The sequence below is a fragment of the Micrasema longulum genome, unplaced genomic scaffold (genome assembly GCF_059751315.1).
Source record: "Micrasema longulum isolate JH-2025_06_02 unplaced genomic scaffold, ASM5975131v1 h1tg000783l, whole genome shotgun sequence".
Classification (NCBI taxonomy): domain Eukaryota; kingdom Metazoa; phylum Arthropoda; class Insecta; order Trichoptera; family Brachycentridae; genus Micrasema; species Micrasema longulum.
Genome location: NW_028277976.1, coordinates 419315 through 437009, shown reverse-complemented (window position 1 = coordinate 437009; position 17695 = coordinate 419315). Strand labels below are relative to the sequence as shown.

Sequence of the window (17695 nt, the reverse complement as noted above, 5' to 3'; positions counted from 1 at the left end):
CTCTTCTTGAATATGCCTCAGTGGTCTGGTCTCCATTCTATGTCAATCGCATAAATCACATTGAATCAGTCCAACATCGCTTGCTTCGAAAAATAGCGTGGATGCTTGGACTAGAGAGAGATAATTATTCTTATGCTGAAATAGAGTCAATGTTAAATATTTCTAGTCTACAAAAACGTAGAACTAATATTGACTCCATATATATGTTCGGCATACTAAATGGTATAATCGATGTTCCATCATTACTGGGACAAGTAAAATTCAATACTCCGATTTGTAGATTGAGAAACAATGAAGTACTGTTCATCGATCAGCATAGAACAAACTATGGCCTAAATTCTCCAATGACCCGCCTTTGTCGTATTGTTAACTCAAGACAGGATCTGGACATTTTTGGTTTGAGTTTACAACGATTTAAACGAGCACTAAATAAATAGTCCAGAAATTGTCTCGATGTCCCTTATGTTTGTCAATGCTTCTTTCTTTTTTCTTTAAATGTTTTAAACTATTCTTTTATTGTAATATTTAAACCTTATAAATTGTATACATGGACAATGTCCGTTAATAAATAAATAAATAACTCATTGGTGCGAAGCAGACTTGAGCGTGGATCTCTGATCTGGACGCCCCACGAATTGAAGAACTCTGGCATGCTGGAGATGATTCAGAAGACATTTCTGGGTGAGTGCGGATACTATCCGTGGTTGTACCCGTCTGACTTCATACTGGGAATGCTTGGCTTCAATAGTTTGGAGAAAAGAAGAATTGCATACTTGCTTTTGTATTTTTTCCGATCAATCAGTGGTATTACGATCAACATAGGTGTAATGGAGAATACTATTTTTTATGTTCCTAATGACTACCATAGACATAGGCAGCTTGAGCTGTTTTATCTTCCTGCTTGCAGAACCAACCTGCCGATGGTAATGCCAGTAGGAAGAGCAATGTCTTTACTCAGCCGTATCTCTTCGGATATCGACATATTTTTTTTATTATTTTTTTTTTATTCATAAATTTCATAAAAAGTACAAGTTTTTGTAAAATTCTAAGCATAACTACTTTTACACATCTAGTAATTGTTATCACTGTAACTCTCCAAAAAAAGAGACTAACTCTTGTGCTTGGAGAGTGACTTACACTGTTTTAGTTGTTTATTTGTAAAAGTTTTTATAATTTTAAATACGAGCACATGAAAAGAAAAATAAAAACATAGGATATATAAAGAAAAAACAATAATACATTCATTTTAATTAAAATTTAATGTTGTTTTTACACGAGTTCAAAAAATTTCTTCAGAAACTTTAAATTTATTTATTGAAATATTATTTTTAATAGTTTTTAGTTCATTAGGAAGAAAATTTTGTCTAAGTGAAAAAAAGTTCAGAGAGGATTGCATCCTTTTTCTATAATTGCTGGGTATTTTTTTTACCATCTCTGTGTATTTAAATTTTAGTATAATTTTTTTAGTGTTATGGAATGCCTTGAAATATTTTTGGATGTACATAAACGTATATAAAATAAATTAATTGGAATTAAAAAATTGAAATAAATAGTCAGATTAGTGCTAAATTTTAATTAGTGTAGTCTATAGACGAACAGTCGGACCTCATCATCTCAGAAGAATAACTAGATTTCTGTAACACAGATTTTAAGATCCCTTTAAATATGAATTAAAAGAAAACTCAAATGTAACAGCCACATCCAAGTTTCGAACAGTTTTACCACCCCATAATAACAAGGTGTAAATGTCAACATTTTCACCATCACTGCGCTTCGATTTAACATACCCAATTCTAAAAAATATTTGAATCGAAAATAATTTATATTATTTATTCTTAGAAAATAATATATCTATTGCCCTGAACTATTATCTCTCATCAACTTCAGGGTGCCTGGAAGAATGACTAGACAGGTGCCACCATTTTGTAGCAACAATTCACAGACAGTGTATACTTGTAATGCCGTATTAAATAGACTTCATGAACTCGGCAATAGTTATTCCCACGTATCTGATATATTTTTTTTAATTTTTTTTATTTATTTCTTAAGTTAGCTTATATTAAAACTAATATAAACTATTATGTACATTTACATCATCTATATATATTTACATTTCCTTACAGTAACTTATACATTTATTTTTAAATTCTTTCAGACACTTTTCATTCTTCATACATTCAGGCATCTCATCATACATTTTTAAACCCTTATACATCAAACAATTTTGCGACTCAGCTCTTTTCAACAATGGTAGTCTTATTTTATCCTTTTGTCTAGTAGCATATTCATGATAATTTTTGTTTAAGACAACTTTATCCTTAAAATATTTTGGTAATTTATCGTGAAAAAATTTATGTATAAATATCAACATATTAAATTTAAGTCTCCTTCTTACAGATAACCATTTTAGTTCATCTCTCATTTTTTTTACATTGCTATATTTATTTTTCTTAAGAACTATTCTCATCGCTTTATTTTGTAAAATTTATGTAGGGTATCATTCCTATAGAACAAACCTTTAAACTTTTTCAAAGATGGTGAATGGTAATTATATTTATTTATTCATGCATTTCATAATACATACAGTTTTTTGTTCACTTTGCCCAGCTGTATTTATTTATTTATTTATTCATTTAAAATTACAAAATTAAATATTTATGAACTTATTAAGGCTTTTTAGGCTATGCCCGTGTCAAGCCACAATAAATAACAATAAAAATACATAGTAAAATTAAAATAACATGACACAATACTTATGAAACAGTACTTATGATTTTCTTGTTGTATTACTGTAGAATGTTTTATTAATCAAACTTTCTACTGAATATGCTGTATAATTTTTAGGTTTAATTTTTTTTTATAAATCTTGGGTATAAGGAAATTTATGTTTCAAAAAAAAATTATTAAGCCAAATATGTTGGTATTATAAATGTTTGTAAATGGCAGATTTGCCGTTTATGTTAATAAAATAAAATAAATATCTTGCATGTTACGAAAACGCACTGAACACTAGGCAGACAACTTTTAGCATCCACATTACTTCAATTCTTTGTAATGATGGTGGATTTCTTTGACAATTTCTTTGCCTGTTCTTTCACAGAAGAGCTGCTGGTGCAGGTGGAGGAAGACTCCTGCGTGGTGCAAAGCCTTATCCTCGAGGGGTCTCCCGGCTCTGGGGAAGGAAGCCCCAGCACCATCACGGAAGCTGGTGTCTTGGACAACTCTGCCAAGGAAAATGGTAATTGCTCATTTTATTATAGTTCGTAATTAATCCAGGCAAATGGGAACATACAAATTGTATTTAATGCAGTAAGAAATAATACCAAATCAAATAAAGATAACTTCGGCCTACAAAATAAAAATTATTGTCTTCGTGACACATAAGTAAAATATAGAATCTAATTATGGTCAAAAATATAAATACGAATCTGGATATGGAATGATTCAAAATATTAATGTAATATGTTTTTTGGTTAAAAAATTAAAAAAAAAATCTGTTATGGAATTAATTAAACCAAATTAAACATAACTTGGAAATTTAGGTAACAAAAGAAAGAAGGCCCCTATCGCAAAGGAAAGTTCACCGAATTAACTTTAATAGTAATAAAATAAAATCAAATTTTCTGTACAAAAATGTATATATTGGTATAAAAAATTAAAGCATCTTCTTAAGTAAATTATAATTAAAGATTAACAAATTACAACAGGGATGGATAATACTTTATATAAGGAAATATGGGAGTCTAGGCATTTACAGTGAATTATGACCTGTCATTGGCTGGTTTAAGTGGCTACTTTATACACTGTGTAACATTCACCATTTGCCTATATTTGAACATCCTTATTTCTTAAATTCTTCCATTTGTTGATTTTAATAAAGTTAAAGAGCTGAAACCTTTATTGTTGTGAACAGATGCTGTAAATGCCTAGACTTCCACACTCCCTTATTTAAGGTATTTTTCATCCCTGTTGTAATTTGTTAATCTTAATGACTCCCGAGGGGGTGAAATCCAGTCTTTTGTCTACGAACATTTGGACAAACTCAAATATTATAATGAAACCAACTGGTCCAAGAAGAAGTTCAAAAATTGAAAAATTGTTTTCAGGCGTTGCCTAGTATGTGAAATAATTCAGTCTGATGAGTCTCTTCACAACAATAAAGTTTTCAGCTCTTTAACATCATTAAAATCAACAAATGGAAGAACTGAAGAAATATGGATGTTCAAATATAGGCAAAATGGTATATGTTACACAGTGTGTAAAGTGACCATTTAAACCAGCCAATGACAGGTCATAAGCCCTGTAAATGCCTAGACTTCCATATTCCCTTATTTAAGGTATTCTCCATCTCTGTTGTAATTTGTTAATCTTAATGACTCCCGAGAGGGTGAAATCCAGTCTTTTGTCTACGAACATTTGGACAAACTCAAGTATTAATTGAAGATGTTTGAAAAAATAATAATTTTAAAATGTATATTTTACTCTTGTAATAAAATAAATAAAAACGACTATGTTTTTAACCACTTTTTTTTTCTACCGTCCGGTTTCAACGCTTTACAAGCTTCTTTATCAAAGTATACTGAACTAATGACTTCTGTCCTATTTTATTTTATCAATGTTTACTAAATATTACATATGGAACTAATGAATCAAGTATTTTTGTCTTGTAAGGATGGGAAGCGTAATGTGAGATGGATACGATCTTTAAAACTAGACTTCCATTAGTCCTTTCCTGTCTAGTTTTAAAGATCGTATAGACTAAAACTAAAAAATCTTTAAAAAACTAGAAAATCTTTAAAACTAGACTTACATAAGTCCACTCCTGTCTAGTTGTAAAGATCGTATCCATCTCACATTACGTTTCCCATCCTTACAAGATAAAAGGCTTGATTTATTAGCTCCATTTGTAATATTTATTGATGAAATTAAATAGGATGGAATTTGTTAGTTAAGTATACCTTGATTAAGAAGCTTGTATAGCCTTAAAATCGGTCGGTAGAAAAAAAATATAATAAGTGATTTAAAACAAAGCTGTTTTTATTTATTTTTTTAAATTTAATATTCAATTTTTAAAAACCGTTTTATGCTAAAATCTATCTTTAAGTTTTTGTAGTATTTCCGTATCTTCCGATTGTAACTACCCCTCAGAAATCCTATATTAATTAATTAATAATATATTAAGAAATTGGTACAGAAGCCGGCTGTAAATAAAGTACATCGGGCTTAAGAAAGAGACTGCCGCTGCCAGCCCATTCGGTTAACTTCGGCTTTGCAAAGCGCATTCTTTGTCATTTACACATTCATCCAGATACCGGCCTCGTGCGACGGATACGACGCTCTACAAAGTCTATGCTAGCCGAATATGGCCGGCAGTCTCTTTTAAGCCTATGTCTTTTATTTACTGCCAGCTACTGTTAAGCAATTGTGTTCCTACGCATTTTGATGAATTATAATAACATATGTCATTATTGTGATGAGTTAAATAAATCACTGAATATTCGTTCTTCAGGGGACGATGGTCGAGAGACTTGGGGAACCGGAGCTGATTTCCTTCTCAGCATCATAGGGTTCGCTGTGGACCTGGCTAATGTATGGAGATTCCCATATCTTTGCTACCGGAATGGAGGAGGTACAATGAAAATTCCTTAATTTTTTAATTTTTTTAAAACAATAAATATAAGTGATAAAACAGAGTATAAAAAAAGCATAATTACACAGCAATATAATACATATTAATAGTAAAAATAGTTTAAAAAAAATCTCACAAAGGCATGGCCTGTTTTTTTGATCCTATAATAAATAATGGACAGTTATAATATTTTAGTCTAACATACGAGTAAGAAAGAAAAATAAAATATTCCGTAAAAGATAATATGGTATTTTTTATGGTAATTAAAAAGAGAAATAAAAAATATTAAAAAAAAACACAAAAATATTCCTTATTATTAAAGGGCATCAAAATATATAATAGAAAAAAATATTTCAGATCTTTAGTTTGAATCCAGGATAGTGCATGTTTTTTAAAAGAAGGAAAATTTTGAAAGTTTGGAATCAATTAAATATTATCAGTAAAAAAATAATTAAAAAATTTTGGGCCTTTAAAGTATGCATGTCCTTCAATAAATGTGGATAACCACTTACTGACTTATGAAACTAACGTACTGACAGGACACATGCTATTAGAAATAATATAAAAATAGCACACATTGTCATGTATTAAAAACCTTTGAGTTTTAGTTACATTATTTTTCTTGTTTCGTTTGATTTAGGCGCGTTTCTGATTCCTTATACCCTGATGCTGATATTCGGAGCTGTACCTCTGTTCTACATGGAACTAATCCTTGGACAGTTCAACAGGCAAGGCCCTATATCCTTATGGAGGATATGTCCCCTGTTCAAAGGTAAATATATGTTTCAAAAATCAATACGTAACATTTCTTGCTTGGATAAAATCTCCTAAGTTCATAATCATGACGTCATCAAGAGGATCAAGAATTTTAATAACTTCGTGGACTATGGACTATTTTAGACGATCATACAAATCCAAAAAAAAACACAAAAAATAAAAAAAACGGAAATGCATCAAAACACTCTGTAATTGGTTGATTTCGGAAAGCTAATGACATCGTTCAAAGTAGTTCCTTTTTATCAAAATATTTTTTATTAATTTTTACTTACATTTTTGAGGAACTTCCCCGTACAATTAAATACTCTAACTTTTACCACGCATAAGAAAACATTTATAATATCCAATTTCCCGTTGCTCTAACCTTTCTTATTGATCTCCTCAGACTCCGAACAATTCACATTTTGATAATCATATTCGCTTTTAAAAATTTTATACACAATGTTTCATGGCCAGACCACGAAACTTCAAAATATTCCTCGTAACCGTTTTATTTATGAAAAAATTAAATTATTATCTATTATTTAAAAATGGAGGCAATCCTTAATGTCTCGGGCTAGCATCCCTTCCACAAACCCCTCCCCCTTTCAGCTGCTTCAAAGTCCACGTCAGGTGCGGATCGCGTCGCTGATCAAATACGTTTTTAATCTCTATTTTTCATCATTAAAATATGCGATTTCCCAAAAAAAAAATCGTATATTTTTTAAAGTACAGTAGAACTCTAAATATCAGAACCAATCGGGACCGGACCCCATTTGGATAGTAAAAAAATCTTACAATTGTTTTTTTCCGAAAAGGGGGTATATTTTAATTTATTACTTTATGTACCTATGTGAAAATGAAAAACGGATAATAAAAAATTAGCTTTTATTTATTAAATGAAATGGCAGCACTTTTACATGCTAAGCGTAGTTACTTATCGCACAGTTAATCAAAATCATTGCTTGCTGAACATCTCGGTCAAGGTAAGCTATTTGACTGTCATCATCCGTTTTTGGGCAGCTTAGTCGTTACTTTGCGAATCGCAGTACGCTTTGGACTTATTTTTTCTGAAATTCTGAAAGTAATACGGATAGTCAGCAAATCGGATAGTCGGAGTTCAAATAATTGGAGTTCTACTGTACATCATAAAAAATGTTCCACTAAAATTTATATTACTGAATATCACTGAAAAACGTGTACACCTCCATCAAAATATGATTACTCAATCTTAATAACTCCCTGTAGCTCAATCACAAATAACTATTGACGTGCTTAAAAACATGCTAAGCATTTGAGCGATCACAATGAACAATAATGAACATGCTTAAGTTATCGCAGTCATAAGTCAACTCATTTGTAATCTCTAAATCAACGCTCGTGTCGGTTTGTTTTTTGTTTTCCTCGTAAATAAATACAGATCATTGGCAAAAAATCGGCGTTTACTATAAAAAATAATACAATTTATTGCATTTGCAAAATAGTAAGGAGTATGTTATACAAAAAAAGTAAAAATTAAATTTCAATTACCACAGCGACTGCTTTTCTTGACATTTGTCTTGCCAACCACCGGCTAAATGCAATATATAGCGTGATAAATAATAAATAAAAATAGCAGTTTTGGAATATTTTTCATATTTACACCGATAAAATTCAAATATGTGATTGCGCAGCAGGATTATACGTAGCGAAACATAAATATTTTCACATTTCATAATAGGTGTTCACGGATGTTCCATTGTGATCGCGAATACGATACTCAACCATGGTGAGAAATTGTTATCGTGTCACTTATTAGCACGTCGATAGTTATTTGTGATTGAGCTACTAGGCGGTGGAATCTAGTCGTCAACTACATCTCGTCTTTAAAACAAACTCAAAAAATTTTTAAGGATTTTTTTAATTGTGTATTCATAATTAATATTATTTATTTTAGGTGTCGGATTCTGCGCTGTGATGGTGGCGTTCTATGTGTCGTTCTATTACAACGTCATCATTGGTATGTTTACTTTTTTTAAAAATTAAATATTAAGTACAAGGCATGTTCAGAAAGTAAATATACTAGATTTTATATTTTTTTAGTAAATATGTATTTGAAAAAAAAAAACAATATTATTAATATCACGTCGGGGTCACCAATGTAGGATTAGGTTGTTAGGTATTGGTTGGAGTTCCTACCCCAGTTAGAGATTAACAGAGAAGACACGAGATTGTTATTTAATGCGTATTTACTACATGGCGAATAAGATACAGCACTTGGTTGTGTAGCGCGAGCGTAGCGGTGATGATGGGTTGAAGATACTGCATTTGAACTACATGCTGGAACTAAGTGACATCGTCGAGCTGGACTGACTGAAGTCAACTGAACTTGTTGGGCTGACTGACTGGCGTTGCGTCCTGGGTCTCTTTATAGACCACATTTCTTTGTAGTTCATTTCTTCATGGTAGAGACGATGTGAATGTACTGCAGAACTATGCTCCCCGATTTCATGTGCAATACTGTTAGAGTTGTTGTATTGGATTCTATAGAAAATGATGACATGACTTTCTTCGGTCATCACACTATTTCAGGCGAAACGTTTTAGCACGTGTGTGTCATCAATTATGAACTATGAACCCTATACACTTGTTGACTATTTTTCCATATATTTGCCACCCCGCTCAATGCATGTGGTGAGCCATGGCACAAGCTTCTTTATGCCTTCCTCGAAAAACTCTCCCGCCAGCTCCTTCTCTCATTTCAGAACCTCGTTCTGCACCTGATCGTAGGTTAAAAATTTAATTTTACCCATGTGTGCTTTCGGGGAAGTCAAAAGATGATAACCTGAAGGCGCTAAGTCAGAGAAGAAAAGGGGGTTGGTTCAAAACATCCCAACTAAATGAGTTCACGAGCGCCTCAGTGGCTAAGGCTGTGTGAGGACGGGCGTTGTCGTACAGCAAGCACGCACCTCTCGTCAGCATTCCCCTCTTTTAAAGTTTTTTCAGGGTACCACAATATCATTGTGCATTAATGATCTCCCCCTGAGCCAGAAATTCGACCAAAATTATGCCTTTTCAGTCCCAAAACATCGATTTTTTGCTCCAACGCAGGGCTTTTTCGTTATATCTTTAGTTTTGAGATGAAACGTATGTTTCAAGTGTATATATATAGTTTAGAAATATTAATAATCAGTATACTCGCATAGTACAATGATAATTAGATATGGGTTAATATTATTTATTTTGTTTATTCAGGAAAACAACAGAAATACAAAAAAATAAACAAAACATTATTAAAAAACATAAAATAAAGCCAAATCAGTTTCCCACATAAATACAATTATAAAAATCCAGTTCAGTTAGATATTAAGTCATTGAAGTGCATGTGTGCGAGTTTTTTGTGTGAGGATGCGTGTGTAAGTGAGTGGGGTGTGGTTTTGGTAGGTACGTGAATACGTGTGTGAGTGTATATGGGTGTGAGGGTGGGTTTATTGACAGGGTGAGTGTGTGTTGATATGAGTGAATGTAAACAACTTAAATTTATAATAAAAAAAATATTTTTTTAATGAAGAATATTTTTTTTTTCTTGTTGTTTAATTCTTGTTTTTAAAGTGAGTTTTCTGCAGTTAAATATGTCTGTGTTATTGAAAAATATATTATAATTACGCGCCAAGCGAATCAGAGGAGAGTTCTGTGCATAGTTGGTGCGAACTGTAGGTACATGGAAAAGAGATAGATTCGTGTGACGGGTGCAGTAGCCAGGTACAAAGGACTTTTTTTTCTCCACATTAGGACCCAAATTGGTTGTAACAGAGAGAAAAAACATTTTTGAGAAGGGAATATCGAAGTTTAGGCATTTACAGGGCGTATGACATGTCATTGGCTGGTTTATGTGGCCACTTTAGACACAGTGTAACATTCACCATTCTGCCTATGTTTATCCAGTTGAGAAAATGTAGAAATCCAGCATGTTTGCAAACATTTGGACATACTCCAAACATTGTTGGTTAGACTAACTGGTATAAGAAGAAGTATAAAAATTGGGATATTGTTTTCAGGCATTGCCTAGTAGGTGAATTGGTTCGGCCGGATGAATCTCACCCACATGATAAAGGTTTCAGGTCTTTTACTTCACAAAAGTCAACAGATGGAAGAGTTGAGGAAAAGTGAATTTCTAAACATTAGCAGAATGGTGAATGTTACACAATGTGGAAAGTGGCCACTTAAACCAGCCAATGACAGGTCACAATGCCTAGATTTCCATAATCCCTTCTCAAAATGTTTTCCCTTTCATTTGCAACAAATTTACATCTGAATAACTCCCTAGGGAGGAAATCCAGCCAGTCTGCAAGCATTTGGATATACTCAAAATATTGCTGATATTAGGACATTTAAATATTATGATGTTTATACTATTTGAAGTTCAAATAAATGAAAAAAATGTCTGGTTATATTCCCCACACAGAAGTTAATTATTTATCTGCCAACACAATTAAAAACAATGTTAATTATTAATTGAGGCCAATACATTTATTATTTGCTTTATCTTAAGATAATTGGCTTCTTAACTTAATTGAGTTTTAGATTATCCAAAGCTAATAAACGATAAGGTGTATCATCTTTCATTTAATTACCCAATTATTTTTCTTCATTAATGATGTATCGTCTGAGCTTAAGTATATTAAATTTTATTCCAATAACAACCGCTCCTATTTCTAATATGTTTGATCATGAAATATAAATTATTGTATATTAATTTGTTGAAAGAGTAGTAAGCCAGGGTGATACCCCAAAACTATTTACACTCGCTCTGGAAGATGTCTTCAAAACTCTTGACTGGAACGACAAGGGTATTAACATCAACGGCGAACTCATTAGCAATCTCAGATTCGCAGATTTTTTAAAAAAAAGTTTTATTCATTTTAACAAATAAGTAACATACATAATTGTATTTTTGTTCCCGCAGAGCCGAAGCTTGTCTGCGGGTTACATTACATTTTTTTTTTAAATTTATAAGTAAGTATATAGTTTAATAATAAATGAAGAATAAAATATATTTATACACTTAAGTTTCACTTGCTGTTTAATAATTTTTTTAATAATGTTTTAAATGAAATTAGGTTTTTTTCTTCACAATTTTTAGCTGGTATCAAATTGTACAGTTTTGGTACTACACTACCCATTGTTCTGTCACCATAGTAGTTTTTCTGTCGTGGTACCATCAGCTGCTGTGCCGATACTTGTCGGGTCATGATCTGGTGGTTTATTTTGGATTTAAAATTGCAATCGAGGAAATGATCTGTCATTATCTTATACTGACACTGTTTGTTAATTGTCAAAACGTTAACAAAATCAAATAATATTTTATTGTTGTCTTTTGCCTCATTCTTTATTTGTACAGGTACGATAATTTTTAAAATTTGTACCTGTAAGTTCAAGACTCTATCCGTATAAGATTTAAAACTTAGTCCCCATATTCTTAATCCATATTGAATAATTGGGTCAACTAGCAATTCTTGAAAGTGGTCATGTGAAAAGTCGGAATAATCGACGTGCGTGCATGAGAAGATGTATGAATGTGAAGGAAGCAAAGGAAGTGTGCCAGGACAGAGTGGTGTGGCGTTCTATCCTCTCTGCCTACCCCTCCGGGGAAATGGCGTGATGGTTAGTTAGTTAGTTAGTTAGGGTCAACTAGCCCCAAGTAAACTAGTCTCAGCACTGGGTATGGTATGTATGGTTTTAAATGGTACATGTTAAGTAGGCAAACTCTTAGCTCATTGCAAACTGTTTTTATCTGTTCTTCCCAATTAAAAGTGGAATCTATAATAATACCTAAATACTTATATTTTGATACGTGATCTATTTTTGTGCATTTGCAGTCTTTTAGATTGATATGCAAGCATTCGTGAGTGTGTAAATATATTAACAAATCTTCATTTGGTCTATTATATGGGGACGTAATGTGTAACGCTTTCGTTTTTTTTATATTTATTGTTAGGCTATAATCATGTGACCATCTTAAAACTTGATTAAAATCCGATTGCAGTTTTTGCTGCGCGTCTATTTGTGAGTCTCCAATAGCAACAATTGCCGTATCATCTGCAAACTGATAGCATAATGAGTGTTGTATGACATTTGCCATAAGGTTACAGTATATCAGGTATTCTCCTATTTGCTAAAGATGAGAAAGAACTCGAAAACATTATAAACGAAGTTAATACAGCATCCCTGAAAATAGGCTTAAAAATGAATGCTTCAAAAACTAAAGTAATGAGTGATGCAAACCAATCATGTAACATCTTAGTAAATGGAGAAATAATTGAAAAGATTGATAGTTATATATACTTAGGACATGAAATAAAGCTCGGCAAAGATAATCAAGAGGAAATAGAAAGAAGGCGAGGATTATCATGGGCTGCCTTTGATAAGCTCTCATATATCCTAAAATCTCCGAAGTATTTAATTTACTTAAAGAAGACACTTTTTGATGCTTGTGTTCTCCCTGTACTGACATATGGCTGTGAAACTTTTGTGTTCACGGAAAAAAAATTACACAAATTATCAGTGACACAGAGAGCCATGGAAAGGAGAATGCTGGGTATTTCGTTGAGAGACAGAAAAACCAATACATGGATTAGAGCGAGAACAAAGATCACCGATGTGGTCCATAGGGCTGCCAACCAGAAATGGAGCTGGGCTGGTCATATAGCCAGAATCACAGACTCTAAATGGACCAAAAAAGTCCTGGAATGGCGACCCAGAACGGGTAGAAGAAGTGTCGGCAGGCCTCAGACAAGGTGGTCTGATGACATAAGACGAGTTGCAGGAAGTGGTTGGATGCGGTTGGCTCAGGATAGGGAAATATGGAGACAATATTTTGAGTTTGTCCAAATTTTTGTAGACAAGGACGGGATTCAACTCCCTGGGGAGCTGTTTATATTAACATATTACAACAGAGATGAAGAACATGTAAGAGAAGGTAATATAGAAGTCTAGGCATCTACAGGGCTTATGACCTGTCAATGGCTGGTTTAAGTGGCCACTTTACACACTGTGCAACATTCACTATTCTGCCCATATTTGAACATATATATTCCTTCAATTCTTTCATCCGTTGATGTTTGTGAAGTTAAAGAGCTGAAACCTTTATTTATGCGGGTGAGATTCATCTAATTGAATTATTTCACCTACATACTAGGCAACGCCTGAAAATATTATTTTCAAAATCCAAGCAAGATTTTTTTCTTAACTGGTTTGGGTATTATGGCATATTTTTTCATAACTTCCTTCCGTTTCCTCATTTTCCCACCTGCTGACAAGCTGAGCGGGATATTCCTTAGAAATAAAAATAAAGTTAAAAATTAATTCTAAGATACGCAAAGCATACAAAAATAAAAAGAAATCCCACTAAAACGTGAGACCGGCTTGACCGGATGGTCATCAGCAAAGAATGACAATATCCGACATAGCCTTCCATACCAATTGCCAAACTCTCGGTGAAAGGGGCGATGAAAACAGTAGAATTAAAGATAATTAAAATCGTGGTTTAAGAAATTGAAATTTTAAAATGATTTATTTTCAAAATATATGGATGAATCTAACTCACATTAACCCCTGGTGATGTGTAGCTAGTACACATTGCGTCTATAGTCCTTAGAATGTAACATGATTAGAATGACAGTTGTCAGAAAAAGTGACGACATAACTTTGTAGTAACGTCAAAGGAGTTATTTATATTGACACACGAAAAATCATTTGTATCTGGCGTGTTAATTTATTTTTTTATTATAACGCTTGAAACATAAATCAACATTAATATATAAAATCAGCCTTAAAACTAAAAAAAAAATGAAATAAACCTAATTATTAACGACGTTCTTACAAGGTTACATCATTTTGCAAAAACGTTAGAGATGGGACAAATTGATCAATGTAAATTAATCGAATAAAAAATTTATTCGTTTGATGTTATTCATGAAAAAAGTATAAATGTCTCATTTTTGGTGAACAATTATGTTAAACAGACTATAATAGGCTTGTTTTTTTCGTTTTTTATATTGATTTTCGGAAACAGAGTTTCATGATTGCATGAAATAACTGATAAAATCGATTTGATCAGTAATTTCCCATCACTAATGAAATTAGTTTGACAGTTATCATTCTAATCAAGCTATATTTTAAGGACTATAATAATGTAATATCTTTATAAATATAATAAATATTGGTTGAAGATTTTCAGTATTCCTTCATTACATAGTACGTATCGATTAAAATAGTATGTTATTAAATAATAAGTACTTATTAGGCACAAAAAATACATTTTATCGGAAATCGGGGATAAATTATACTCACATTATACCAATGTTTCGTAATGTTGCATATGAAGAAACAGTCACGTAGTCCAGTACTAGCCTACTAGCAGTACTAGTATTAGTAGCTCTCGGGAAGTTGGCGCGAGTGCACGTTTCGCCCGAGTCGTTAGCGATACCCAATGGTTTTTTCATGTTTTTAGCAGTTAGATTTGAAATATTATCGTCTTTGAATTAAATTATAGTTAATTAAAGCTATTCCCTATAAATATTCAATTTTTCCCGTTTTAAATCTCTTATTTTTTAAATGTGTAGTGACTACACAGAACCGTAACAAAATGGTGTATTTAGGACAGTAAGGTAATGGTTAATAAATATAAAATGGTGAATGTTAACTGTTCCTTTTTTTGTATCATCAATATTGTTAACGTCCATATCAATAAAATAATGGTCCGGTCCTTTTATTGTCAATGTTTGACGGTCAAAAGATAAGTCTTTGCCTTATAATTTCCAGGCTGGTCTCTCTACTTCCTCGTGTCTTCCGCCACCACCGAGCTGCCCTGGATCCACTGCAACAACTCTTGGAACAGCGCCGGCTGCTGGGACAGCGGCCTGAAGATAGGGAACCTGACCGGCCCGTCGTCGGAGAACCTGTCTCTGGCGATGGAGGCGGGGAACGATAGCCAGGGTCCGCTCAGCAGATTCTCCCCGGCTTCTGAATTCTTCCAGTAAGTTGCTTTTTAAAGGAAAAACGATTTCTGTTATTTTAGTAATCTTTATATATATAATTCCTATGTACGTGTGATGTCACTGAAGTCTTTCTAAACGGCTCAACCGATTAAGGTGCGGTTTTTAGAGAAATATAGATCTTTGCGCTGTGCGTGTTCGTAGATATTAAAATCTTCAATCTTATATGTAAAAGAGTAGTAAGGAGCATAAACGTTTTATTTGTCGATCTACCAGGGTTGCATTCGAGGTAAATGCATATACAAAAAATGGAAAGATGTTGTTTTTTAGTGTATAAAAAAGTTTGTTTTTTGTATATCTCAATCAGATTCATTCCTTAAATTCCTTATAATTTGTACCCATTTATTTCTTTGTACTGGAATAAAAAAAACTAAATTAATATTAAATTCGATACATTAAAAAAAATCGTATTCCTATATAAGTACACCCCTCTGTTGATGAGAAGACCGGAATTTGACGTTTGCAAAAAGAATGTTATTTTTGAAAAAAATTAAATATTTTGGAATTCAACCATAAACCTATGTAGGTAACTACTTAAATTCAATATTTGAATATTAACAATTTTTAGTTTTGGAATTTAATCACAAACAAGTACCTAGGTACCTACTTAACAATAACAAGTCTTTTTCCAAGCTAATAGCAGGCGAGTCAACGTTCGGGCAGGACAACGTCTGACGGGTCCGCTAGTTAAATATAAAAATATAAATATACACTGTGTTTTAGGCCAGACCGCGAAACTTCAGAGAAATATTCCTGGTGGTAACTTTAAAAAAAACCTTTTTTTATCGTTATTATAATTTGTAAATGAAGAAAATCCTTTATATTCGGATTAGCATCCCTCTCACAAATTCGGTTTTTGTAAAAATTTTGTTTCGGTCTGTCATTTTCATTTTCCTTTCCAGTCGCTCTGTTTTGGAGATGCAGAAATCCAACGGCCTGCATGATCTTGGCCTACCGAAGTGGCAGTTAGTCCTCTGTCTCTTGGCCGTGTACAGCATGCTCTATCTCTCACTCTTCAAAGGAGTGAAGTCTTCTGGTAAGGAAATTATCTTTTATACTAGAACCAAAACGTCGTGTTAAATATTTAGGAATTATCTGTATTATATTTTTTGAGGCAAATTGTGGTATGAGAGCGGTGAAAACCTGCTAGACAATAATTTGCTTACGCTGAATGTGGATAAAATCAAATATATTACGTTTAGTATTGGTAACAGATCATTACCTAAGTCCCATCTTAATCTGGAAATAAAATCCAATTGGTCATGCCAGATTTTTAAACCAGTTGATTTCATCAAATATCTGGGAATAATTACTGACAAAAGTCTACGATGGGAGGTTCTGGTCCAATCGCTGGTTTCCAGATTAAGAAAACTGTGTCATTTATTCTGCTCACTTAGGAATATCTGCTCACTGCTATGCGGATGATACACAGATTTATTTTTATTGTATACCGAGCGAGAGAAATGTGCTTGTTGATTTGATTAATGGATGCATTGAGAAAATAGGAAACTGGATGGCTGAAAATAGACTAACACTTAATCCATCTAAAACGGAACAACTATGGATGGCTTCAGCCAGACGACAAAATTTGATTCAGGATACGGCACTACCCGATGTGAGGAGTACTGCTTTACCTACCGTTAAACTACTGGGAGTCATCCTAAATTCTGACCTTTCTCTTGACGCTCAAATTAGTAGAACGATAAGTCCATATTTTCACCAGCTGAGACAGATTCGCACACGCAAAAATTTGCCAGTTGATGCCGCCCGTCAATTAATAAATGCGTTTGTAGTGTCTAGAGTCGATTATTGTAATGGTATCTACGCAGGTCTACCGATGAATAAAATGACTCGCTTACAGGCTGTATTAAATGCCGCAGCGAGACTTATTTTCGGAATCTCTAATATCAGTCATATCACTCCACTACTTCGGGAATTTCACTGGTTACGTTTTCCACAGTACAAACTCTGCTGGCTTATGTATAAGTCACTGCACAACTTTGCTCTAGAATATCTAAGGGAACTCTGCATTCTAGACGAACTAGCTGATAGACGTCTTACGCTTAGATCAGCTACATCTACGTCAAAAGGAAAAGTTATTATACCTCTACGCAAACATGGCACTAAATTCGGCGAACATGCATTTGCGGTCGCAGGCCCTACGGCACGGAATGCTCTCCCAGCAGAAACTGTGAGAGTGAAGTAATATTTCGGAAGAAACTTAAAACCCAATTGTTCTCTAAATCATTTGAATAAATTCTTAGCATGTGGTGGA

The 17695-nt window shown here is 33.1% G+C and overlaps 1 protein-coding gene across 1 annotated transcript; it reads left to right on the top strand.

The window, feature by feature from the left end:
* Nucleotides 1-650: 650 nt before the first annotated feature.
* On the top strand, nucleotides 651-16500 carry LOC148279014 (sodium-dependent noradrenaline transporter-like). The gene is made up of 7 exons (XM_088230575.1): nucleotides 651-681; nucleotides 3101-3238; nucleotides 5510-5629; nucleotides 6270-6401; nucleotides 8322-8384; nucleotides 15188-15401; nucleotides 16323-16500. The coding sequence occupies exons 1-7, from the start codon at nucleotides 651-653 to the stop codon at nucleotides 16498-16500; spliced, it is 876 nt and encodes a 291-aa protein (XP_088086701.1).
* The last annotated feature ends 1195 nt before the right edge of the window (nucleotides 16501-17695 follow it).

Bases quoted from the DNA above. Each gene is read 5' to 3' on its own strand.
- LOC148279014 (XM_088230575.1), top strand. From the start codon at position 651: ATGCTGGAGATGATTCAGAAGACATTTCTGG. The intron at 5,630-6,269 runs GTACAATGAAAA...CGTTTGATTTAG, and splicing joins TTGCTACCGGAATGGAGGAG to GCGCGTTTCTGATTCCTTAT. The intron at 6,402-8,321 runs GTAAATATATGT...TATTTATTTTAG, and splicing joins GATATGTCCCCTGTTCAAAG to GTGTCGGATTCTGCGCTGTG.